Source organism: Tachysurus vachellii, chromosome 17 (genome assembly GCF_030014155.1).
Source record: "Tachysurus vachellii isolate PV-2020 chromosome 17, HZAU_Pvac_v1, whole genome shotgun sequence".
Lineage (NCBI taxonomy): Eukaryota > Metazoa > Chordata > Actinopteri > Siluriformes > Bagridae > Tachysurus > Tachysurus vachellii.
In genome coordinates this window covers 15,967,008-15,990,503 of record NC_083476.1, presented here as the reverse complement: position 1 = coordinate 15,990,503, position 23,496 = coordinate 15,967,008, and the positions used below count along the sequence as shown (strand labels likewise).

The following is a 23,496-nucleotide window of genomic DNA, read 5'->3' as shown; positions in this document are numbered from 1 at the left end:
TTGCCCCAAATCAAATCCATCATATCAATCATATCATAACTAGTGTCACATCCCAAGTGTATTTTTGCTTTGCTCTTAACGTTCCTGGGATAGGTTCAAGATCCACCACACCCCTGAACAGGTTAAACAGGACACTAAAAATGACTGAAAGTATGATTAACTATTGTTTCTTTCACTTCTTTTTATCCATACACACAAGAGATGATCTGAAAGAAAGAACGATCTCTTTCATGTAATGTTACTGCAGTACTGTCGTTGTCAAAGTGGGGTCCATGAAGCATATGTAGATCGCCTGCAATTTTTAAAATGCTGTTATTGTGGAGAAAATCTACTATTATTTATGTTATTATATTTATCATTTATTTCCTAACTTTATTAGTATGTTTGTCTGATCACTAGAATCAATCCAAACCTCAAAAACACAAAAGCAATAAAACAAAGAAAGTTCTAGAATAAAAATCTATATGGCAAGTCACAGCAAAAATGTCCAACATGTTTAAACAAAATACTGACATAAAACATTTGTACACAAATCCCTATTAACAGAATCTACTGTGGCCAGCAAAATTCAATTAGATATCACACTGCTGTAGGGGGCACGGTGGCACGTTCGCCTCACACCTCCAGGGTCGGGGTTCGATTCCCGCCTCCACCTTGTGTGTGTGGAGTTTGCATGTTCTCCCCGTGCCTCGGGGGTTTCCTCCGGGTACTCCGGTTTCCTCCCCCGGTCTAAAGACATGCATGGTAGGTTGATTGGCATCTCTGGAAAATTGTCCCTAGTGTGTGATTGCGTGAGTGAATGAGTGTGTGTGTGCCCTGCGATGGGTTGGCACTCCGTCCACGGTGAATCCTGCCTTGATGCCCGATGACGCCTGAGATAGGCACAGGCTCCCCGTGACCCGAGGTAGTTCGGATAAGCGGTAGAAGATGAATGAATGAATGAATGGTTTATCCAAAGCTACTATAACCAGCTCTCTAAATGATAAAAATACTGTATATCAACATGTGTTGTGCCAGTTTCTTGGAAGCATGCTATGTAGACATACGTAGCTAGTGTGGCATGAAATGGTACTGGGGAGTGACTGTAAACTCCAACAAACTTTTCCAGGTCATTGTAGTACAAAAAGAAAGAAATGAAAGTAGTACACTAGTACAGTAGTACACTAGTACAAAATGAAAGAAAAAACAAACAAACAAACAAAAAAAAACCTTTATGAAATAATGCACTCTTTGTAAATGTCATAAAAATGTCATAAAAGCACTGTTTTATAGTCATTTACATAAATGACAACAGTGATCCAGCATTAAGAAAAGTATTAAGAATCATGTGTAACATTTTAATCTTACATTAATCTTAGTATTACATCATGTTTTGCTCCCATTTTTATTGATAGATTAGAAACACTAATGTAAACTAGATTGAAATGAATTTAGCACTAAAAGAATAAGCATTTTTTTAAATGCACAAAAATCACATTTACTCCTCATAATTTTTTGTAGCAGGAATGATTTAATGTGGACATAATCGTTGTACGTTTTGAGTAGCTATCCTGAATAGTGGAACGCTATTACAAATGCGAAAACATACAATCTAACTGGGCCACCTGTGCATATCACATGCGCATGCGCACTATAGATTCGGCAGGAACAAGCATCACATGCGCACTACGAAACGAGTTCAACGGACATCAAAAGCGAGTTTATAAAACAACCAATCAACGATCAGCACTTTCAAACAGACCTATCACAGATCTTCACTGACCAACGACCAATCTACGCATAGAATATTTTGTAAACCGGTTGAATATAAAAGAAAATGTCTACATAACACTAAAAAAGCTCTGAAAGTATCTGAAAGTATAATTTAAACCAAATAAATAGGCTAAAATGTCCAGATGTTGTTTTTTAATTTTTTCTTACATTTCATTTTATTTTTGATAATTGTTAACATATTGTTTTAAAATAATCTTTTCACCTAATCATGTAATATGTCACAAAGCATAAATGACTATGAAGAAGACATCATCAAAAATTTCGCGCATGCCACGGCTGCTTTGAACTGACAGAACGTGACGTCAAACCGCTGAAGATTGTTGAATACCTCACGAGCGACTCACTTTACAGTCGCTCTTCGAGTCTTCACCTTTATAGATTTATTGAACGTCAGGAACCGACTGCAAAAATCCACAAGCTCAGTCACCACGACCATAAATCACTCTATATTTATAAGTATTGAATAGTAAATATACAGGGTGTTTTATCTTAAATAAACACTACAGCATGAGAAATATATAAAAAATCTGTATCACAAGTGTGATCTGTAGCTCATCTCACTTTCTCACCGACCTTCAGGTTTCTTTTTATGTCAGTTGTTTTATGCAAACGACGCACTGAGCATTTTTGCATGACATTTAAATGTCTGAACTGAATTTCACCGACACATTGATGTGCACATAAAAGTTTTATTATTTTCAAAATACCTGAATTCCTGGGATCCGTTCCAAACTACATACTACGGTACTAAACAGTGGAATATATCTTTACACCATTGATGTCATTGTTATTATGGCTCGGGCTGCTACTTATATGGTTTGGGATACAGCCTACTAGTTCTAGTTGAATGTGTGCGCGTGCGCAGCAGTGAGATTAAACCGCACAACCTTCACAACAATCACCATCTGACTCACTGAAAAGATGATCTACTACTGTATGCTGGCTCTCAGGAATCTCCGGTCGTGTCACGGTTGAAGAATGAGTGGTGTTTGTACAGCAATGAGCCACTCCCTAATATCCTGAAACAGGTGCAATGGGATGTGTGTGTGTTTGTGTCTCTGTGAGAGTGTGTCTCTGTGTGTCTGTGTGTGTGTGTGTATACCCAATATGTGTATACCAAATATATGAATATATTTGGAATTTGGAAAAACGAAACGCCATGTTCAGAGAGTCACTGGATCTGATGAAATACAGATTCTACAGATGCACATAAGATGCACATTAGTAAAAGTGATTAAACAGACCTTTTTTTTTTTAGATCAATCATCGGAAACAGTAAATGAGTAAATATTTAAACAAGTTGGCTTTGTAAAAATCATCCAGCACTGCCTTCTCTGGCCGTTTTTGAGTGCACAAACACCTGATTTTCAACTGTTTCGCAGACTACTTATTTACATGGTTAGGTGCGACAACACCCTGGTTAGTTCATGCGCATGCGCGGAGGTGACATTCGAGCAGAAAATTTGAGCAAACAGAAACTCGCTAGACTACTTTATCACGTAGGTCACGGAACAGAAACCACACACACACACACACACACACACACACACACACACACACACACAGCCATTGATCAGATATGAACAGACAGCATGTAGTTTCAGTCTCTCCTGACTGAGTAGGTTAAAAAAACATCCTCACTTACTGTATGTCAGGCATTTAAAGATACATAAGAGCTGTGTGATAAGTTATCTTTACATTACAAACTGAAGAGCAGTGTGTGAAATATATGGACAAGTTAATTTTATAGTTTTAATTGCAGTATGTAGGTAGGTGATTTACAAGAAGTATATATACTGTAGGGCATGCTGGTTTTGTGGTTGGAACATTTGCATCACACCTCCATGGTCTGTTTAAACCTCAACCCTGTGCGCAGAGTGGGTTTCGTTTAGTTACTGAAGTCTGTAGTGTGTAAATCGTCCGTGACTGTGCTCTCTGTGTTGCTGGCATCCCTTCCAGGGTGCCAACAACACAGAAAATCGATGGTGCAGGGAGGGATATTTAGCAGCATCTGTCACTAAAATGATTTGACAGGTGACTAGATGTGATTTGAATTAAGAGATGGGTAAATAGCATAAGAAATCTTAGAAAAGAAGAAATATCTTTTATTTAAAATAAATCTACGACTTATTGTGCTTTTAAATGGCAATATTCTAATTCTGCTAATGAGTACACAATATTTCTGGCAACAGTTTTGAAAGCAATAAGGATACATCATGGTAAATTTCTCAGTTTGCTATTGTGTTGGACCTGTTTCAGTTCCTCCTTGACTGGTACATAATCAGTTTTTAATCTGACATAATGTGCAATGCAAATATCTAATGGTTTGCATTCTGCCAGACTCAAGATAAAGCTAATTTGAAAGGTTAAATGTTATCAGAATTTGTAAATGTTTAGTTTGTCCTTACATGAATATGGTGCAAATAGTACAACATGTAAGCAAATATGAGAGATAAAAATTAAAAAAATAAATTCATTTCTTTTCCATAAAAAGGTATTTCTTTCCAGGGCCAACATGACTGAAACTATATATATTTTATGCTTTTATGTGCTTCTGTGAGCTCACATATTAGGATATTTTAGGGAATTATTGGCCATTTATTCTGCTGAAATTAGATTAATTAATATCAATAATTTAATATTTTAAAATCAATCATGGTTAAATAAATAAAGAAATATAGATTATTTCTAATCTATCGTCTGTATTGTCTTGTTCAGTCTGTTTTGTCTTGTCTTGTATAGTCCAAGCTAAATGTATAGTATAGTGTTATTTATGTCTGTACTTTTGAGAGTCACAAACAGCTGGAACCAAATTCTTTGTGTGTGTCAACACACTTGGCCAATAAACCTGATTCTGAAACAAACAAACAAACAATCAAACAAACAAACAAATAAATAAATAAATAAATAAATAAATAAAAATACCCCCACTCAACTCACACTCACTGAGCATTTACAGTATTTAGGAAAACCTACCTTACTCATTCAAGCAATCATCCGATCACCCAATCGAGTGGCAGCAATGCAATATATAAACTCATGCAGATATGGTATGGTCAGCAGCTTTGGGTAATGTGAATGGGGAGAAAATATGGCTTGACAGTTGTGTCTGACAGGCTAATTTGAGGTATTTCTACAAATGTGGATGGACTGTACACAGTGCCCAAATTAGTTCAAGCTGACAGAAAGTCTGCAGTAACTCAGATAACCACTCTGTACAATTGCAGTGAGCAGAAAAGCGCTTCAGAATTGACAACACATTGAATCTTGAGGCAGAACAGCAGATGACCATGTATGAAAAAATAACATTAAATGCTTAAATGAATATTCTGAATAAATTTAAATGAATGCGAAATGATTGAAAGTGTATTGAAGGTGTTGTTTTAATATCTTTAATGTTTAACTGAATTTTGCAACAGAAGTGTTTTGGAGAAGCCAATCTTTATAGAGATGATTCATTCCCCTCCTAGTTTTTATGGTCTGGTTTAAAATTGCTTTATATTCTGTACTTGTAGACTAGATTTATGTCATTCTAATGATACTTCTGACAGTATGGCACTGACCCTAAATCTGTAATATTAACAGATTCACAGCCTGTTTCTTTTGTTCAGTCCTAATAATAATACTTGCATAAAGCTCAATAGTCAGGCAGGAAAGCAGAGAGAAATTTCCCAGAAGTCTTTTTTTATATGCCATCCAACACCGATGAGACTAGCTAACCATTAACCATCAGGTAATAAGCCAAACCTAAGCTGGTCGTTATCCTGCAGTTAATTTCAATAAACATTGTTGAAACTGTGCTATTGGCCATGGGATAATTTAAAGATCAGAACTGAAGAAGGTCAACCAATGCCAGAATGGTAGCTTATCATCTCTTATTTAGTTCAGGTTTTTTTTTCCTCTAAGCATTATAAAGATTACAAGGGCAGGTCCATGCAGCCATATCACAAACCTCTCTTTCTGAACACAATATAACATAGTGAATCAGGACATGCTCCTAACTTCTGTTAGTTGTGTTGATACTCTAGGATTACTGACTTAATTTACTGAAAGGAGTTAAGAAAGAGTGATTAGTTGTAAGTTTACCAGAGAAACAAGGACACTATGGCTGCATTAGGGCTTGAGATTCTGGGAATATCTCTGTCTGTTCTCGGCTGGATCCTCAGCATTGTATGCTGCGCCCTTCCTATGTGGAGGGTCTCCGCATTCATTGGAAACAACATCATCACAGCTCAGGTTTACTGGGAGGGCATTTGGATGAGCTGTGTCTTTCAGAGTACCGGACAGATGCAGTGTAAAGTCTACGACTCCATTCTGGCTCTCCCTCAGGACCTGCAGGCTGCTCGAGCTCTGACCATAGTGGCCATTGTTCTGGGCATCCTGGCTCTTCTGGTGTCCATTGTGGGAGCTAAGTGCACCAACTGCATCGAGGATGAGGCTGCCAAAGCCCGTGTGATGATTATTTCTGGTGTCACCTTCATAACTGCAGCCTTCACACAACTCATCCCCGTGTCTTGGTCAGCAAATACCATTGTTCGGGAATTCTACAGTCCAATTGTGCCCGAGTCCCAGAAAATGGAGATTGGCGCCTCACTGTATTTGGGCTGGGGTGCTGCGGCCATGTTTCTGGTTGGAGGCTCAATTTTGTGTTGCAGCTGCCCACCTACAGATAAGGAAATGAAATACGTTCCTGCAGGTCGCGTGGCTTATACCATGACTAACCGCTCAGTGGCTCCCAGCTCTTATAGCAGGAAAGACTATGTCTGAAGGTATCTCAGCAGCTTTAGAGAGCATTAGAGGCATATGAGCACAGATGCCTCAGGCTGGACATGCTTTAACTGGAGTGTGTTAATACATTACACATCCCAATACATGGACATCTACAGGACAGGATGAAATTAATATTTATTTTTGTTTTGTTTTTTTCTTTTTGTTTAATATGCATTATTAAAATGTAATTCTTAATAAACATTATACAATATATCTCAGTATCAATTTAGACACAGGGAAAGTTTACAAAAAGTAGGCCCTTGGACTATTGATATTGTGTTCGACTGTAAAAATAGTTTCCAGAGTTATCGATTTTAGGCGTTTATTATTTAGTAAACATAATTGACTGTTTTTGACATTGTGATCACATGATAATCAATATCTAAGTTAGAATGTACTACCAAGCAAAGAAGATTAAGTTTGTGAATGATTAAAATCTATACATAAGTAAATACACCTTTCAATATTTTAACTCCATTTCATGTACCATTTTTAATTATGCCAGGTATTTAAATATATAAAAAGCTCATATTAACAATTACTGTTTAACATATTTTGTATATTTATTATTTAATATAGTATTTTGCAGTAATATGTCATATTGAGAGTTAAATAATCTAAAATATTCTCTATACCTAACATTTTGTCAGAGATAAAATCATAATCTATCATCATAACAAATCTGTCTGTTTTTTCTTCCTATTCACATTTTGCTAAAATGTTTAGCAATTCACAGTATTACTGGCATAGCTCTATCAAATTATAATTATATGTATATAGAGAAATTTCGACATTGTGGGACGAATAAAGGTATATCTTATATGTAATGTATAACCTGCAAAAGAAGCCACTGGTTTCTCTGCCATTAAATTAGCTAGTTAGCATTGCATCGAGGAACTGTAAAATAGCTAGATAATAGCTCCATGAAATATGATGTTTTACACGTATATCTTGCTATAAGATATGGATTCTCATCCATCAAGAGAAGCTAAATCTAAGTAACTTTAACAGGTTTTCAGCTACAAAAAGGTCTGAAAGAACCTAGATTGTTTATATTGACAGTTATGTCATTTGGCTGATGATTTTATCCACTGTGACTTACAATTCAGTCTGTTTGAACTGAGCAGAGGGTAAAGGAGCTAAACATTATAACACAGATTGTATCCTCAAACCAACCTGCTGTAAACAACACTAGGTTGTTGGTTGCTATTTTGCGCTATCAACGCAGCTGCACAGTACATTCATTAAAGCAACAAATTAAATGGTAATAAATACATATTTTGTTAAACACATGCAGTTGTACATAACCTTTTAATGTAGAGTATGTTGCATTAAGTTGGTGAACATGGCATTATTCTGAATGTTCACAAAGATTCAAATTTATCCAAGATCAGGATCAGTTTGAGTATGAAGTGTGTATAGATTTATTTTTTCGAATGTCAAGCTTTAGTCAAGTTATTATTGGATAGCTGCATGTCATAATGAAATTAACATTAGTGCAATCATTTCAGTTTTTATTACCGTCAATGTGGCAGTGGTGCATCTGTGCCACTTTTAGAAAAGAGGCAGTGATAGAGGTTGGTGTGGGTATTTTTTTTTGTTTTGTTTTTTTTTTTGGTTTTTTTTATCTTTTGGAAGTAAGCAGATTTTAAAAAAGCTCAAACTTTACATGTGGTTGAGATACAAATAGTCAGTTAAGGAAGTATATCCAAATATCAGACTGACCCCACCTTTTAATCATAAGTGATTTAAGCATTTCCTTTTCAGCACAGAGGTCATGATACCATAAAATGGCTAAACAAAACTCTCAAAGGTTTTATAATACCTGAACATTTATGGCATTTTTGTTTTTGAACTTTTATGGCATTTGCACTTCTTCTTTGTACATTGACAATGTTATGGTGATATACTTCATCCTTATAAAATAATGAAAGTATGATCACAAAACAGTTTAAATTTGAATATTAGGCAGTTTTATTATAAACAGTAGTCACTGTAATCCTGAGACACACAACAGGTTCAAGCACTTTGTGTTCTTTGGATGAAAAATGAAACTTCTCCTTAAGCTACACAACAAGCTGCTTTAATTTTCTCTTCTTCTTCTTCTTCTTCTTCTTCTTCTTCTTCTTCTTCTTCTTCTTCTTATTATTATTATTATTATTATTAATAATAATATTATTATTAATAATAATAGTGTGTACATTCTGCAAAACAGTAATTGTTGGATATTTAGCCTACACATCTCCTGTATTAGAATAATTAGGAATAAGGCAGTCATTGTGGTGCTCTAAAGAACCGACTATTCAATTGATGGTTAATTAATATTCATGATAAAGTCTTGCATAAGTTTTCCACCAGTGACTATTTCTGCATTTTGCAATCTTAGTGGGACTGTAAGTCATGGTTCCACATATAATAACCTGTTAAATTGTTTGCTTCTTCTCTATGAAACTCGTGCTGAATTTCATGCACATGTAAGAAATGGCACAGTTTCCATGGCACAGATAAATACATGCATTGTTCCTGTCAGTATTTTTGACTCAGGTTCTGTTACAGTGAATTTTCAGTATGGTCAGAATTAATTATTTGTAGAAAATGTTTCTCATATAAGTATTTTACACCCTGTCAGTCTGAAGGAAAGGAGTGAAAATGAATGCCAAGAACATATTCATTCATATTCATTCATCCATTCATCTTCTACCGCTTATCCGAACTACCTCGGGTCACGGGGAGCCTGTGCCTGTCTCAGGCGTCATCGGGCATGAAGGCAGGATACACCCTGGACGGAGTGCCAACCCATCACAGGGCACACACACACACACTCTCATTCACTCACACAATCACACACTAGGGACAATTTTCCAGAGATGCCAATCAACCTACCATGCATGTCTTTGGACCGGGGGAGGAAACCGGAGTACCCGGAGGAAACCCCCGAGGCACAGGGAGAACATGCAAACTCCACACACACACAAGGTGGAGGCGGGAATCGAACCCCGACCCTGGAGGTGTGAGGCGAACGTGCTAACCACTAAGCCACCGTGCCCCCCCCATTCATATTCATAATATAGTAATAGGGTGTAAAATTATTTCGAATATCTTGGATATCCCAATATGTACCCAGAAAACTGACAAGACAGAAAACAAGACAGAATCTGGTGAGGGAAACCATGTCAAGGCAAGTAATCACACTGAATGTGTTACAGAGTACAGTAACTGAGAGTAGAGTGAAAGTGTAACAGTCAACATATTTAAAAGCCAACTTAGAAACCATTGATCAAGAAGTACTATATAAGTGAAAGATCCAGTGAAGATCTGCGTTTTTTTGTGTGTGACAAATTTCAAAGTATGGTGGAAACATAACACAGACCATACCTAACTACATTATTAGGATGTCTAAACTGATGATGGCAGATCCGGTGATGGCAGCATCATGGTCTGAAGAAGTTTTTAATGTTTTTGCTTCTGGTCTAAATGGAAGGAATATTGGATGGAGCAAAATACAAGGTTGATATTAGACTGTTTTAGTCTGCTAAAACGTTCTAAAACTGCACTTCTCAATGTTCCCAAACACAAGGCCAAAGCATTGCGGGAGCAGTAAAAAAATAACAAAGTGAATGTTTTTCAGTGTTGAAGTCAAAGTCCAGATCTGTGACAATGTTAAATATTACTGTCAATATACAACATCTAAACCAACGTGGACAAAGGATAGGGTAGGAAATTTACCTCAAAGGTAATACCACAAAGATATTCAACTTCAGTAAATGTCACTAGATTCACCTGGATTACAAGCATTGCTTACATAGCTAGTATCTTAAAGTAAAAAACAAACAAAAACAGCTTAGTATTGCTAAGTATTGCTTGTAATCCAGGTGAATCTAGTGACATTTGTAAATATTTATATTAACCACAATGATCATTTCATAAAACCAGGAACTGTTACTTACCAGACTATTTATTTAACTTACTTGTCAACTAGATCTGTGATTGATCTCTGAATTGTGTGAACATGAGTTTTATCTCTTTATTATTGGTTTAAAACCATTTATAGGTATGTTTGTATTAAGCACTGACAAAAACATGGTAAACAGCAAATATTTAGTTCCCAACCAAGCATTATGACATTTTTTTAATTATAGTTGGATCTTTTTGTGTTTTTTTGAGGGCTGGAAAGTGTACTGGAAATTTTGCTAAGATGAAATAGATTTGAACCCGGATCTGCACTGCAAGTGATGTACAATCCAGATACTTGTGCAAGAAATTCATCACATTTGTAAGACTCCTGCCCTTGTGGTTTTACATTACCAATGCAATGCAAGCAAAGTTTTGCTCTTTAGGATGCTGTTTTGCTAAAGTTAGTATCTTGGCTAAATTTTGACATAGCATAATAATTTTAAAAGTCTTTGCTAATCACACACCAAGGTTTTAATCTAGTCCCTGGTCTACAGAAACCACAACAAAATAATATTGTGCTTTAATGAAAGATGAAAATCTTATGATAATGACTAGAGTTGAGAGTCTAGATCTTTGATTGATTTGGCTCTGAATTGTCTAAACACAATAAAAATTATTGTTTTAAAACCATTTATGGCTTTTCATAGCTGACTGAAGAAAATACATAGCAATGGTTTTATTTACCCTTTCAGCATGAAGCAGCTAAGTGTTTTTGTTCCATTGTAAAAAATCCTGGTTTTACTGAGCAATTGAAAAAGAACTGTCTACATAACTTCCTCCCAGATAGACAGGTGATACTCTGTGTATGAAACCAGCCGCCTGCAGCCTCTTTGCATGATGTCATCACAGTAAGAACTGCCTCCTCCCTCCTCACACAGTGCTTTGGGAATATAAAAGGAGCTTGTTTTCCCTACAGTATCACCATTTCGTATAGCCGCACAAAGAGATTGGTTTGGTTTTTGACTTTTTGCCTTTTTTGTGTATCGTCACAGCCAGAGCACCTGCAACTCACCATGTCAATGGGAATGGAAATTGGGGGCATCGCCCTGGGTGTACTGGGCTGGATCATATCTATTATAACCTGCGCTCTGCCAATGTGGAGGGTCACAGCTTTTATTGGAGCTAATATTGTCACAGCACAAATCATCTGGGAAGGCATCTGGATGACCTGTGTAGTTCAGAGCACTGGACAGATGCAGTGTAAAGTGTATGACTCCATGCTGGCTCTTTCTCAAGACCTTCAGGCGGCCCGAGCTATGTGCATCATCTCCATCATTCTGGGTGTTCTGGCTTTAATGATCTCTATCATGGGTGCAAAGTGCACCAACTGCATTGAGGATGAGGCATCCAAGGCAAAGGTCATGATTGTCTCTGGCATCTGTTTCATCATCTCTGGCCTCCTGACACTTATCCCGGTGTCCTGGTCCTCCAGCACCATTGTTCAGGATTTCTACAACCCGTTGGTGCCATCCAGTCAGCGCAGGGAGTTGGGAGCATCGTTGTACATAGGCTTTGGGGCTGCTACGCTTCTGATCTTCGGAGGAGCGTTGCTATGCTGCAGCTGTCCACCACGCGAGGCCAGGTACAAGCCACCCAAAAAAGCCTATACTGCTCCTCGCTCCACTAGTGCCTATGGGAAGGACTATGTGTGAAATTCTTTAAAAGACGGGTAAAGATTTAATAAAGGAAGACAAAGAATTTTCCGAGTAGACTCCGAGATGAAGGGCTCTGTTATGCTGTTCATATTTGCTTTGTGCTCTGTTTGCTCTGTGTTTGGAGTTGCTTTTAAGACTTTACCTGCTGAATGAGAATTTGCAATGTGAATTGGTGGTTTGAATGGCTGTAGTTACATTTTTATACATGTTTTTGTCTTTTCTTTACATAACCCTGTTATAATTTTTAGACTCAGGAAGAAAGGACACACTGCTTTTTTACATGTATTTGTTTATGGAAATCAGACCAGGGATAGAAACTGAAGACTCGCATGATGATGGTGATGACTGAAACCTACTGTATATTATCTCAGATTTCTTCCTTAAACGTCAAAAATATAAATGTACTTGTGCTTGTATTTAAATTTGCAGCTTACTTTTTTTACTTCTAAAAATAAATCATATATTAAAAAACCTAAGGAATACAGTTGAAATGGCCGATGATATTTACTCTGTGTTTTGTAACAACAAAAGAAGACAGACTGCTTTGTGTAGTGAAAACAAATAAAGAATTCTTTACAACACAGAGCTTTTAAGAGCAGAATTGTTTGCTAGAGGTGGTGCTTAATGAATAAAACAAAGCTTTTTTTAGGAAAGAGAAATAGAAAGCAAAGATGTCTACGTAGTATCTGATGGGATTCTCATATGAAGTATCAGTTAAAACAAAAACAAAACTTTCTTGTGCAATATCATACTGACTGAAAAATCCTTTATCGCTTAAGTTAAATGCAACAGTTACTGTTTTCACTCCAATGATGATTGTTAATTATTTTCCACATGTCCAGAAGTTTAATTCTGCTTTGTTTGATAATAATTTGCTTGTTAGTACGTTATTATATGCTTCAGTAGGAATGACGCATCATACATTTTATCCATTTATATTTAAATTTAAGGTTAATGAACATCCATGAGACAGGTTTGTTCTTCTTTATCACAAACAGTCATTTCCTCAATAGCCTCTCTTTTCTTGTCTTCTTTTGAAGACAGTTTGTCATGTAACCAAGGAACCAGAAAGTCCAAAGTGCTCTGTCTTGACTCACCCACTGTGGAAAATGTACTAATACTAGAGACTCCTTCCACTAATGCTACTGTAAATAAGAAGCTTTACTGTATCAAAGATAATATGGTTTTCTTTGTTAAAAATGCATTTATTACTAGCATTAGATTATGTAAAGATAATGTAAAGTTTAAATACGAGTCCCTGTAGATATAATATACACCTGTGAATTGAAATTCAATCAGAATTACTGTTAGAGCTGCTGTTATAGAAAACTCAAACCAACACCAGATTTGAGTCAAGGCTGTGGTGTAAAAAACATTTTTAAAGACATATCATAAAACAGGCATCCTGTCAAACTGTCACAAATTACATTTCACATATCTATAGATTTATTTCTATCGATATTTATAGTTCTTTGCCATATAATCTTTAGACAACTCAAGCCTGTCGAAAGTAATAACTCTCTTTCCTGCATGACTACTGAATATGTATATTTAGCTAAAAATTTAAAATTTACTTTTTGTTGCTGAAAGAAAACAACAACAAACTATCCCAGATAAGTCATAAGATTTTTGAGCAACTGATAATAAATATCAGAATGTCCACTACAGTTATCTATAATTGTTTGTATCCCTAATGATTTCTGGCTGATTTTAGAGACAAAAATAAAAAAAAGTTCCACAAGAAAAGTTCATGTATCTTGTAACAAACAACAAAAGTCCAAAACATATAGTAAAAATTCAAATATCACAATCATCATAAGTCACATGAGCTGATTTAATATGAAATGGTGGTGTGTAACATCAAATTTCAATGTCATTAAAATTATGATGGGTCACATATTTTAAACTGAGAGGACTTGAAACTGTTCAGATGATTTCAAAGATATTGTAGTTAATTATTGAAACATTTGCATGTTCCCCCTATGCATTGGAATTTTTTTCTTGGTACACCAGTTTCCTCTCCCAGCCCAAAACCTTGGCATATCGACTGTAAATTGCCCTTAGTGTGTTAATGGGTCTATGATTGTACCATGTGATGGGTTGGCTGTCCAGCGTACCTACTACCTTGAGTCCCCTGGGATAGGCTCTAGACTCCCCAAGACTTTGTGCATGATAAACAGCACAGAAAATGGAGGGAAGGAATATTTTCTTCATATGGTGGAACTGTGGGTGTTGCTGCTTTACAGCTCCAGTGTCCAGGACTCAGTACTGAGTTCAGATTACTGTTTCTATCCAGATGGGCTTCCCAGCAGGTTCTCCAGTTTCCTTACAGTATTTCTCCTAAAAACAGCATGGTAGGTGGCTTGGTTACTATAAATTGCTGTAGGGAGAAATGAGTATGAGAATGTATGATTCCAGGGAACAGTATGGCATAATCTGATAAAACTAAATAAAAAAGGTTAGGTGTAGTTCAGTAATACATGTAAATGTCTGAAGGTAGCAAAGACAGATAGATAGATAGATAGATAGATAGATAGATAGATAGATAGATAGATAGATAGATAGATAGATATCTCAAGGGGTTCAGCTGATGATGTTACCACACTTCGTTGGTCTGTGTGTGTGTGTGTGTGTGTGTGTGTGTGTGTGTGTGTGTGTGTGTGTGTGTGTGTGTGTGTGTGCATGCGTGTGTGTGTCTGTGACATACCACAATATAACCTGTTAAAAGTATCTTTAACAGTGGCCTAATTGTGGCCGATAAGGCAGTTTCAGTTATACAGGATGTTATACAAGATTATCCTATTACAAAGGCCATTTACAGTAAGTTTTTTTAGATAAGTTCAAAAATATTGAATAACTGAGAGCTTTTATGCTTCTCAGTCACTTCAGACACATTCATTCACAAAGATGTCTAATCTAATCTAATATATGTTTAAAATGTGCACTGTGTTTGAATGTGTTTATATACCTCAAATTTTCCAACAATATATAATTAAAAAACAGCCATATAAGAAGTATTCTAGAGCACTGTTGTTCAGAACTGTTGTTTGATTACTTGTCTGTAACATCAGCTCAGACAATAGCTCTGAATACTAGGCAAATTACAGGATTATTTTAATGCACTCATGCTATGATTTCATAGACTGTGTAAGTGTAATAATATATGGATTACTCTAAATCATGTTATTTAGTGACTGTTTAGGACTGTTTATAGTTGCTATAATGCCTTAAAGTAGGATTTGTCTGGTCATGCTTTATTGCATAATTTCCTGTATGTATGCATGTATGTATGCATGTATGTATGTATGTATGTATGAATACACACAGGATTTGTTTGCAGTTGAGATAATTTACGCTTGCCTACTGCACCTTATTACACCAAGGAACAGATGGATCACACCTTCCTTAAGCAAAGTCACCACAGAGACAATACTCTTGGGATAAGCAACCTGTTTTTCCAAGTACAGAAAGTACAAAGGAGCTTTTATACCTATACAGATTAACACAACTCTAGTTTTATCAACATCATCTTCATCTCTGGTATAATTCAAGTGATTGTGGGAAAAAAGCAATTAATGACTTAAAGTTCTTAGTTTCTGACAAGATTAGACTTTCTAAAATGAGCTGATGTCTAAAGAGAATTAGTCAACCTTATATCTGAGGTGATGTGAATGCGGAAGCAAATGAAAAAAGAAAAGGTCAGCAGGAAGCAAGAGGGACAAAAAAGAGGAAGCAATAATTTGTGAAAACAATAGATAGTGACCGATTTTTACTTTCTTCCCTATTGCTTACTTACGTATTGCTGATTGTTAATTCATCAATGTTTGTGTAGAATCTTTAAAATATTGTCATGGATCTCCATCATGACTGACTCAGGAATCAAACCACAGACAACTGTGAGTAAGTACAGTTTCAGGGTTTTATCATCTGGAACCAAGATACACATATAAACCAATATAAACTTAAATACCTCACATAACTTCCGTAATAAACACACTCATTACTCTCTAAATACATAGAATAAAGATGTCTTTAGATGCCGCAGTTAGTATTGGCAATTTATAACTTCAGTATCCCTGGTTATATCATAAACTAGGTTTATTTTCTGTGTGGTGTTTCAGATTCAGTTTCTCTCACCACCAGAAAATATAAAAAAATGGTCCTAGAGCTGATTGTGTCTGGCTTAATTAAATATGGGAGAGCTGCTGCCACCATTGGGCCACCATATTACTAAACAGTAATAATAATAACTTCTTCTTTTCTCTGATTTAAATTCAACATTTAAAACAACAGCATATTAGACTTTACCTGCAGATTATATTGTCAGAATCTATAGCAAATTATATAATAATATAAAAAAAACTTGTATTTTGAATTGTTTAACCTCAGGTAAGGTCAAATGATATTATCATGATAATAATGTTTAAATTATCTGTATGTTCATGTTCATCGTGAAATGATACTGTAAGCATAGGTGATATATGCTGTTCTGGTCAAAATGAGAACTCATGACCAGTATTGTGAGATCACTGGCAGGAGGAAGTGTTAGCTTTTATTTGTCACTTACAGTATATATTATGGTTAAAGCACAGGGTCAGCCTTGATACAGAGCCCTGGAACTGTGAGGGTTAAGGGGGTTGTTCAAAGGTAGCAGCTTGGTAGTGCTGAAGCTTGAACCCTCAACTTTCTGATCATTAACCCAGCTTCTTTGTGTCTGATTCATTTATTTACCTTCATTGAATGCTTTATCCTGGAGATTGGAATAGTGACATTCACACACTCGTTCACATCTAGGTTATTTAGCATAGCTAGTCGGTTTATTGCCATGTTTTTGTGAGGTGTAAGGGAAAAAGAGAACATGGAGAAACACAATAAGATAATAATGCCTGAACATGCAAATCTCATCACAGACAGTAACCCAAACTAAGGATCAAAGCAGTGACCCTGGAGCTGTGAGGCAGAAACAACTGATTAATCCACACAGCTTCATCTCTGCCCTTCAATTTCCATTATCATTAACATCTGTTTCCTGTTCATTGGCTTGTCTCCTTGGCTATCCTTATATATCATCCATTGTGTGTCATTGGACTTTGCCAGTGTAATATAGATAATTACTTGAGTTTTCAAGCAAGCATTATTCTGGTTGTGTCTATTTGTTTTTGATTTTGGATCACTCAGTGCCAGGACAAACTTCACTCAATAATCTCATGATTTTTAGGCCCTGCTCATATTATGCTGCACATATTTTTCACATCTACTATAGTGCATGTGTTTAGTTTTTTTAAACACAATTTATGTTATATTTTTGAAGTCCATGAGTCATTTTATTTTTTTTTTTTTAGCCATTTCCATTATTTTCACGTGATTAACCATTATTTAGTTAGCATGCATGTTTCTGTACATGATTTTGTATTTTTCCCCATGCTTCATTTATTATTTATTGTTATGTGTGTAATTTATTTTCTTTCTTTCTTTCTTTCTTTTCTTTCTTTTTTTTATATATATATAGTTAATTCATTTTCACATGTTTATCCACACATATTGCTCACATAATTACCCTCAGAAGTGACAGGTAAAACATCACTATCTGTTTGGAAGAATAACATATTGCTTACAGTACATAATCTCACATAATCATTTTTCCATAAAGAGATCCCTCTGGTTCTATGAACTCGTCTTGTACTGGCTCTTGAGTCCCTCTCATCTCACACACATATCTGATTTCTGGAAAAAAGCCAAACAAAGCTATCCTGTCTTAGACAGCTTACCATTTACGTAACAAAATATCTGTACATGTTTATATTTTATGTCCCCAGTACTGGGAAAACCAGCTAAGTTCAGTTGCTTCACTGCTTCATTACCCTTATCCAGAGTGACTTACATTTTTATTTTCAATTCATACAACTGAGCAATTGAGGGATAAGGGCCTTGCTCAGGGGTCCAGCAGTGGCAGCTTGGTGGACCTGGGATTCGAACTCACAACCTTCCAATTGGTAGTCCAACATCTTAACCACTGGGCTTCCACATCCCTAGGCAATCATCTGAGTGTAGCCCATGATATAATTCCATAGTCCTTATAAAAGTGTTAAACTTTAATTAGATTGGACATTCAAAGAATTCGTCAAAAACAAATAATCTAAAGTTGTCATGCACATTATGCTCTAAGAATAATAAAAAGCATAGCTGCAACTATGCAATACGGCATCAAAAATGTAAAGATTAACATATTTAATTATTTCGGTGAGTAATGACTTTCAGCACACGGAAAAGACATTCACATCCTATACGAAAACATCCTATTATATTAAATATTATATTCAATGAAACTACGAGCTATTAGCTGAACTTTATTACTGTTGGCTTTTATGTTTAACAGAGATGTATTTTTTATATTCAGTATCAGACGGATGCACTCTGAGTCACGTGATCAGAATAAAGACTGAGTCACATGACCGATACTACAGCAGATGCGTTTATTTGCCTTTGACGTTATGAGCCTACATTTCTGACTCCTTTCATTGAGTCGTGTCATTTGATTCACCGCACCATTAAGAGCCGACTCTTTCAGATTCCAGGCGGTTTATTCCAATTAACTGTTACTGTTTGCATTATCTTGTCATAAGAAATTGCTGAACGAAGCCTCACTTTACCTTTCAATAATAAAAACATCCACGTGTCTGATTAAAGTGATTTATTCCTACGTATCATTATCACCACAGCTGAGAGTCGAGCACACGACTTCCTATTCACGCAAACGAATAGTCGCCTTGATGCCCAATGATGCCTGAGATCTGAGGCTCCCCGTGACCCGAGAATAGTTCGGATAAGCGGTAGAAAATGAATGAATGAATGAATGAATGAATGAATAATCAGATGTCAAAAAAACGACTCAGAGTCGATTCGTTTGTGAACGACACGTTACTCATTCTTACACGTTCAAGTAATAATACGTAAGATAGGCCGAGGGGCGGTTCTAGGATTTCAACTTTAGGGGGGTTTAGCCCTCAGTGAGACTATAAAACAAGAAGAGTTTTATATTATATATGACTACATAGTAAGTCAAAAGTTATGGTATTATTTAAAATGGCAAAAGTGGACACCAAAATCTTATGCATGATGTAATGATGCCAGTCTTGAATCAGATCAGTTCATGTATGTGTGCATTCTCTACAAACAGTGTGTCCAATGAATGCAGTCATTAATAAACAAATATTCACAAGACAAAGACCAAATCAATAAATGTTATTTTTATTTAGTATTGAATGGATTGTTTGCATTAATATGTTATTTGTGCTATCAACTCTGGTAATAAGAATAGTGAAATTTCACTGCTTTTGGTTGCCGTCTTTGCGGCTTTCCGCTGATTAACGTTATAGATAAAAGCCTCCAGCTCTGATTGCGCGTGCACGCTGCACGTGCCTCTGCTTCTCCGTTCTAATAAAGCAGACAGCTGATGACGCACTTTTGGGAGACTACAACGCACGCGCGTAAAAGCAAAGTAAAAAAAATTCGCTCTTGGATCAAACTGATAAATAATTTTCTTTCCCATCGATTTATTTTTGAAAGAAAAAATTATACTTATAGTTTTAAGGTTGGCTGAGTTCACAGACATGGGGGCTTGAGCCACCCTAATAAAGGTCTAGAACCGATCCCTGGATAGGCCTACCTGTCATATGCAGGTATATTTCGCTTTCCAAACGAAAGCTTTCCAAATATTCATTCATTCATTCATTCATCTTCTACCGCTTATCCGAACTACCTCGGGTCACGGGGAGCCTGTGCCTATCTCAGGCGTCATCGGGCATCAAGGCAGGATACACCCTGGATGGAGTGCCAACCCATCACAGGGCACACACACACACTCATTCACTCACGCAATCACACACTAGGGACAATTTTCCAGAGATGCCAATCAACCTACCATGCATGTCTTTGGACCGGGGGAGGAAACCGGAGTACCCGGAGGAAACCCCCGAGGCACGGGGAGAACATGCAAACTCCACACACACAAGGCGGAGGCGGGAATCGAACCCCGACCCTGGAGGTGTGAGGCGAACGTGCTAACCACTAAGCCACCGTGCCCCCAGCTCTATAAATATAATACTGTAAATGTTTTCAAAGGTACAACATTAGTCATCATTTCCTAAATATGTACTTGTTATGAGTTTAATGGTATATCAGGTCCTATAAGTTAAAGTTATAAAGACTTATGCCTAAGGATGCCTTCTGTGAAAAGAATTTGCATCCTGAAAGATACAGGTGAAAAGATTATATCTAGAACCCTAAACCTGGCTGTCGTTTAGATGGACAACTAGGTAAAAATGTTACGTTTAGCATTACCCATGGGGTAGGGTTGGGGGTTAAGTTCCAAATAAAACCTCATAAAGGTTATTATTTATTAAATAATCTATTTGTTGTGTTATTTTTATTTAGCCAACCTTGATTAGAAAATCGTCAACACAATCGTTCACAACATTCACAACATTCTGGAGTCATTCAGTAACTGTGTTGTCAGACAGGGATTAGTCTTATGTACTTTAAATAATGAATTATTGCTTTTTTGATATATTAACAGTAAAATTCAAGTACAGTATCTCGTATGTAGACTCTTAGATAGACATTAATTTTTCACTGTTATTTTGTGTCAGTATTGAAATTATTAGTTAGTATATAGAAATTGAGTCCCTCTGGCAGTTAATTCATTAATTTTATGAAATTAACCTGTAAACGGAATAAACAATGTTAAGATAAATCTGCTGCTTTCCTCATTTGCAGCATATAACAAACAAGAATATAGAGACATAGAGAGACTATAACTGCACTGGGCTAGCTCTTTATTTTAAGCCATTGACAGGTCTCTTAAATGGCATTGCAAGTTTTCGGTCCTGCTTTAGATCTCACTATGGCAACACTGTGTATAGTTTCTGTCCAGCGTTGCCTATAGCACCAAGCACAGCAGTCACTGACCTGCCTTTTTCACAAAACCTACACAACAAGTCTTTAACAACTACAAACTGTAAGGGCTACCCATTGTGGAGAGGCCAGAAAGGGGAATTTACAGGGGAAACTTGAGACTACTTGAGATGGGGCAGAACTAGTTTAAAAATCACAACTAATTGTTGAACGAAATAATTTGTAAGCAGGTGAATTTTGTTCATCGTGAACACTGTAAACACATAAAATAAAGTCTGTAGCTGTGATATGAAGAGTGTATATTTTTGAAAACTTAGGATAAATGTACATTTTAAACTGTAAATTTACAAACCAGAATATGGATGTCCGATTAAAAATTATTATTAATATTTTTAGGATATTGACTTCCTACAAACTAGAATTACTTTTGGAAATGTAACATATTACATATTATTAATATGTAGAACATCTAACAAAAGTGGAATGTAAATAACTTTAGATAACAGCGTGGGTTACATCAGAATGTGAACAAACTTTTGAAATGAGCTGTAAGTACAGGCCAAAATACAGTATAGGTCTAGTTAGTTATGATAAGAGTTCTTAAGAGTGAGGGATTCCAAAGGCTTGGCCTAAATAGGCACTAAAACAAGGTTCTTGCTTTGTTCAATGATGCTGTACTTAACTGTCATATGTACATGTTTTCTTGAAAAATGAGATTGCACATTCTTTGCAGCAGAAAATAAAAGATATACAGTATAATTATAAATATAACTAACAACAACAAAGCAGAAAATCATGGATATATTTTAAATAGTCCTACACAGACACTGTATAAACTTATGTGAGGTTTTTGCACATTGATCGGAAATAAAAACTAACTAACAAAATATGCTTTTTAGGATGATGCTATTTTTATAGATGAGTTTATTTGAATGTGAATAGTTTTTAGATTAGTTTTTAGATTTAGATTTTATTTTTAGATTAGGTATTAGGTCGTCCTCTTGCCTGTAACAAATAAAGACATGGCAAATTATGGTGTCTGACGCCACCGTCTGGTGTGAACTCACACATACACACACACACACACACACACACACACACACACACACACACACACACACACACACACACACACACACATGTCGCCACAAATTTAAAAGCATGGAAATGTTAAGAAGGCCCTTCTATGCTGTAGCATTACAATTTCTAAGTGCATTACCTCATAGCTTTTTGTACTACTGACTGTTGACGTAATTACCAGAACACTATTAAAGAGGCCAGAAGACAGCATTTTTCATCCATAATCTCCTCCAACTATCATAACCCGAGTGCTTTTTAATACAATCGACTCTGTTCTTAATGCCCCACAGTCTGCTTGCTTGGAAGCCAAAACATTGCAGAGCACAGAGTCAGCTTTGTTAAGGGTTTTTAATGATATCCTCATTGCGTCTGATTCTGGTGACTTTGTGATCATTGTCCTGCTAGATCTAACTGCTGCCTTTGACAGAGTTGACCATCAAATTCTAATATCTCGCCTAGGTCAACTTGTGGCCCTGTTTTAGAGTGGTTTAAGTCTTACGGGGTTCCACTGGGCTCAGTTCTGGGGCTATTACTCTTATCGTTTTATCTGCTTTCCTTGGGAATCATCCTTAGACACCACGGGATATCCTTCCATTGTTATGCAGATGACACCCAGATCTATACACCTGTAAAGCGAAAGGAGGGTTTCTCCATTACACATCTTCTTTCATGTCTTGATGACATTAAAGCTTGGATGGCATTAAACTTCCTACAGTTTAATGATAACAAGACAGAGGTGATGTTGTTTGGCCCAAGTGGCTCCTGCAAGCCACCCCCTGTTGACCTGGGTCCATTGGCATCATATGTTAGACCCGTGATAACCAATCCTGGCTTTAAAATGGATGTAGATCTTAAATTGGATAGCCAAATTGGTGCAGGGGTGAAGTCCAGTTTCTTTCACCTAAGGCGCTTGGCAAAAATAAAATCTAAGGTGTCCAGGCAACAATTTGAGACGGTAATCCATGCCTTTATTACATCTCGGCTGGATTACTCGCCTTCAGTTGGTCCAAAATGCTGCTGCACCTCTTTTGACTGGTGCAAGGAAATATGATCATTTTACACCAATTTTGGCCTCACTTCACTAACTGCAAGTGTATTTTAGGGTTTGTTTATTTGTTTTTAAATCTTTAAATGGCCTCATCCCGTCTTACCTTACTGAACTGCACCCCTACACTCCTGCCCGTTTGCTCATGTCAGCTGATCAAATGCTTCTTGACACCCAAGGATCAAATAGGAAGCTCAGAGGAGACCATGCCTTCTCTGTTGCTGCCCCTAGGCTATGGGGCAGCTTGCCTCCGCACATCAGTCAGGCACCCACTGTTTCCATGTTTAAAAACCGATTGAAAACCTT

At 36.5% G+C, this 23,496-nt stretch overlaps 1 protein-coding gene across 1 annotated transcript; it reads left to right on the top strand.

Moving 5' to 3' along the window:
• Positions 1 to 5,691: 5,691 nt before the first annotated feature.
• Positions 5,692 to 12,733, top strand: LOC132859602 (claudin-3-like). The gene is made up of 2 exons (XM_060890373.1): positions 5,692 to 6,370; positions 11,506 to 12,733. The coding sequence occupies exons 1-2, from the start codon at positions 5,878 to 5,880 to the stop codon at positions 12,147 to 12,149; spliced, it is 1,137 nt and encodes a 378-aa protein (XP_060746356.1). The 5' UTR covers positions 5,692 to 5,877; the 3' UTR covers positions 12,150 to 12,733.
• Positions 12,734 to 23,496: the final 10,763 nt, after the last annotated feature.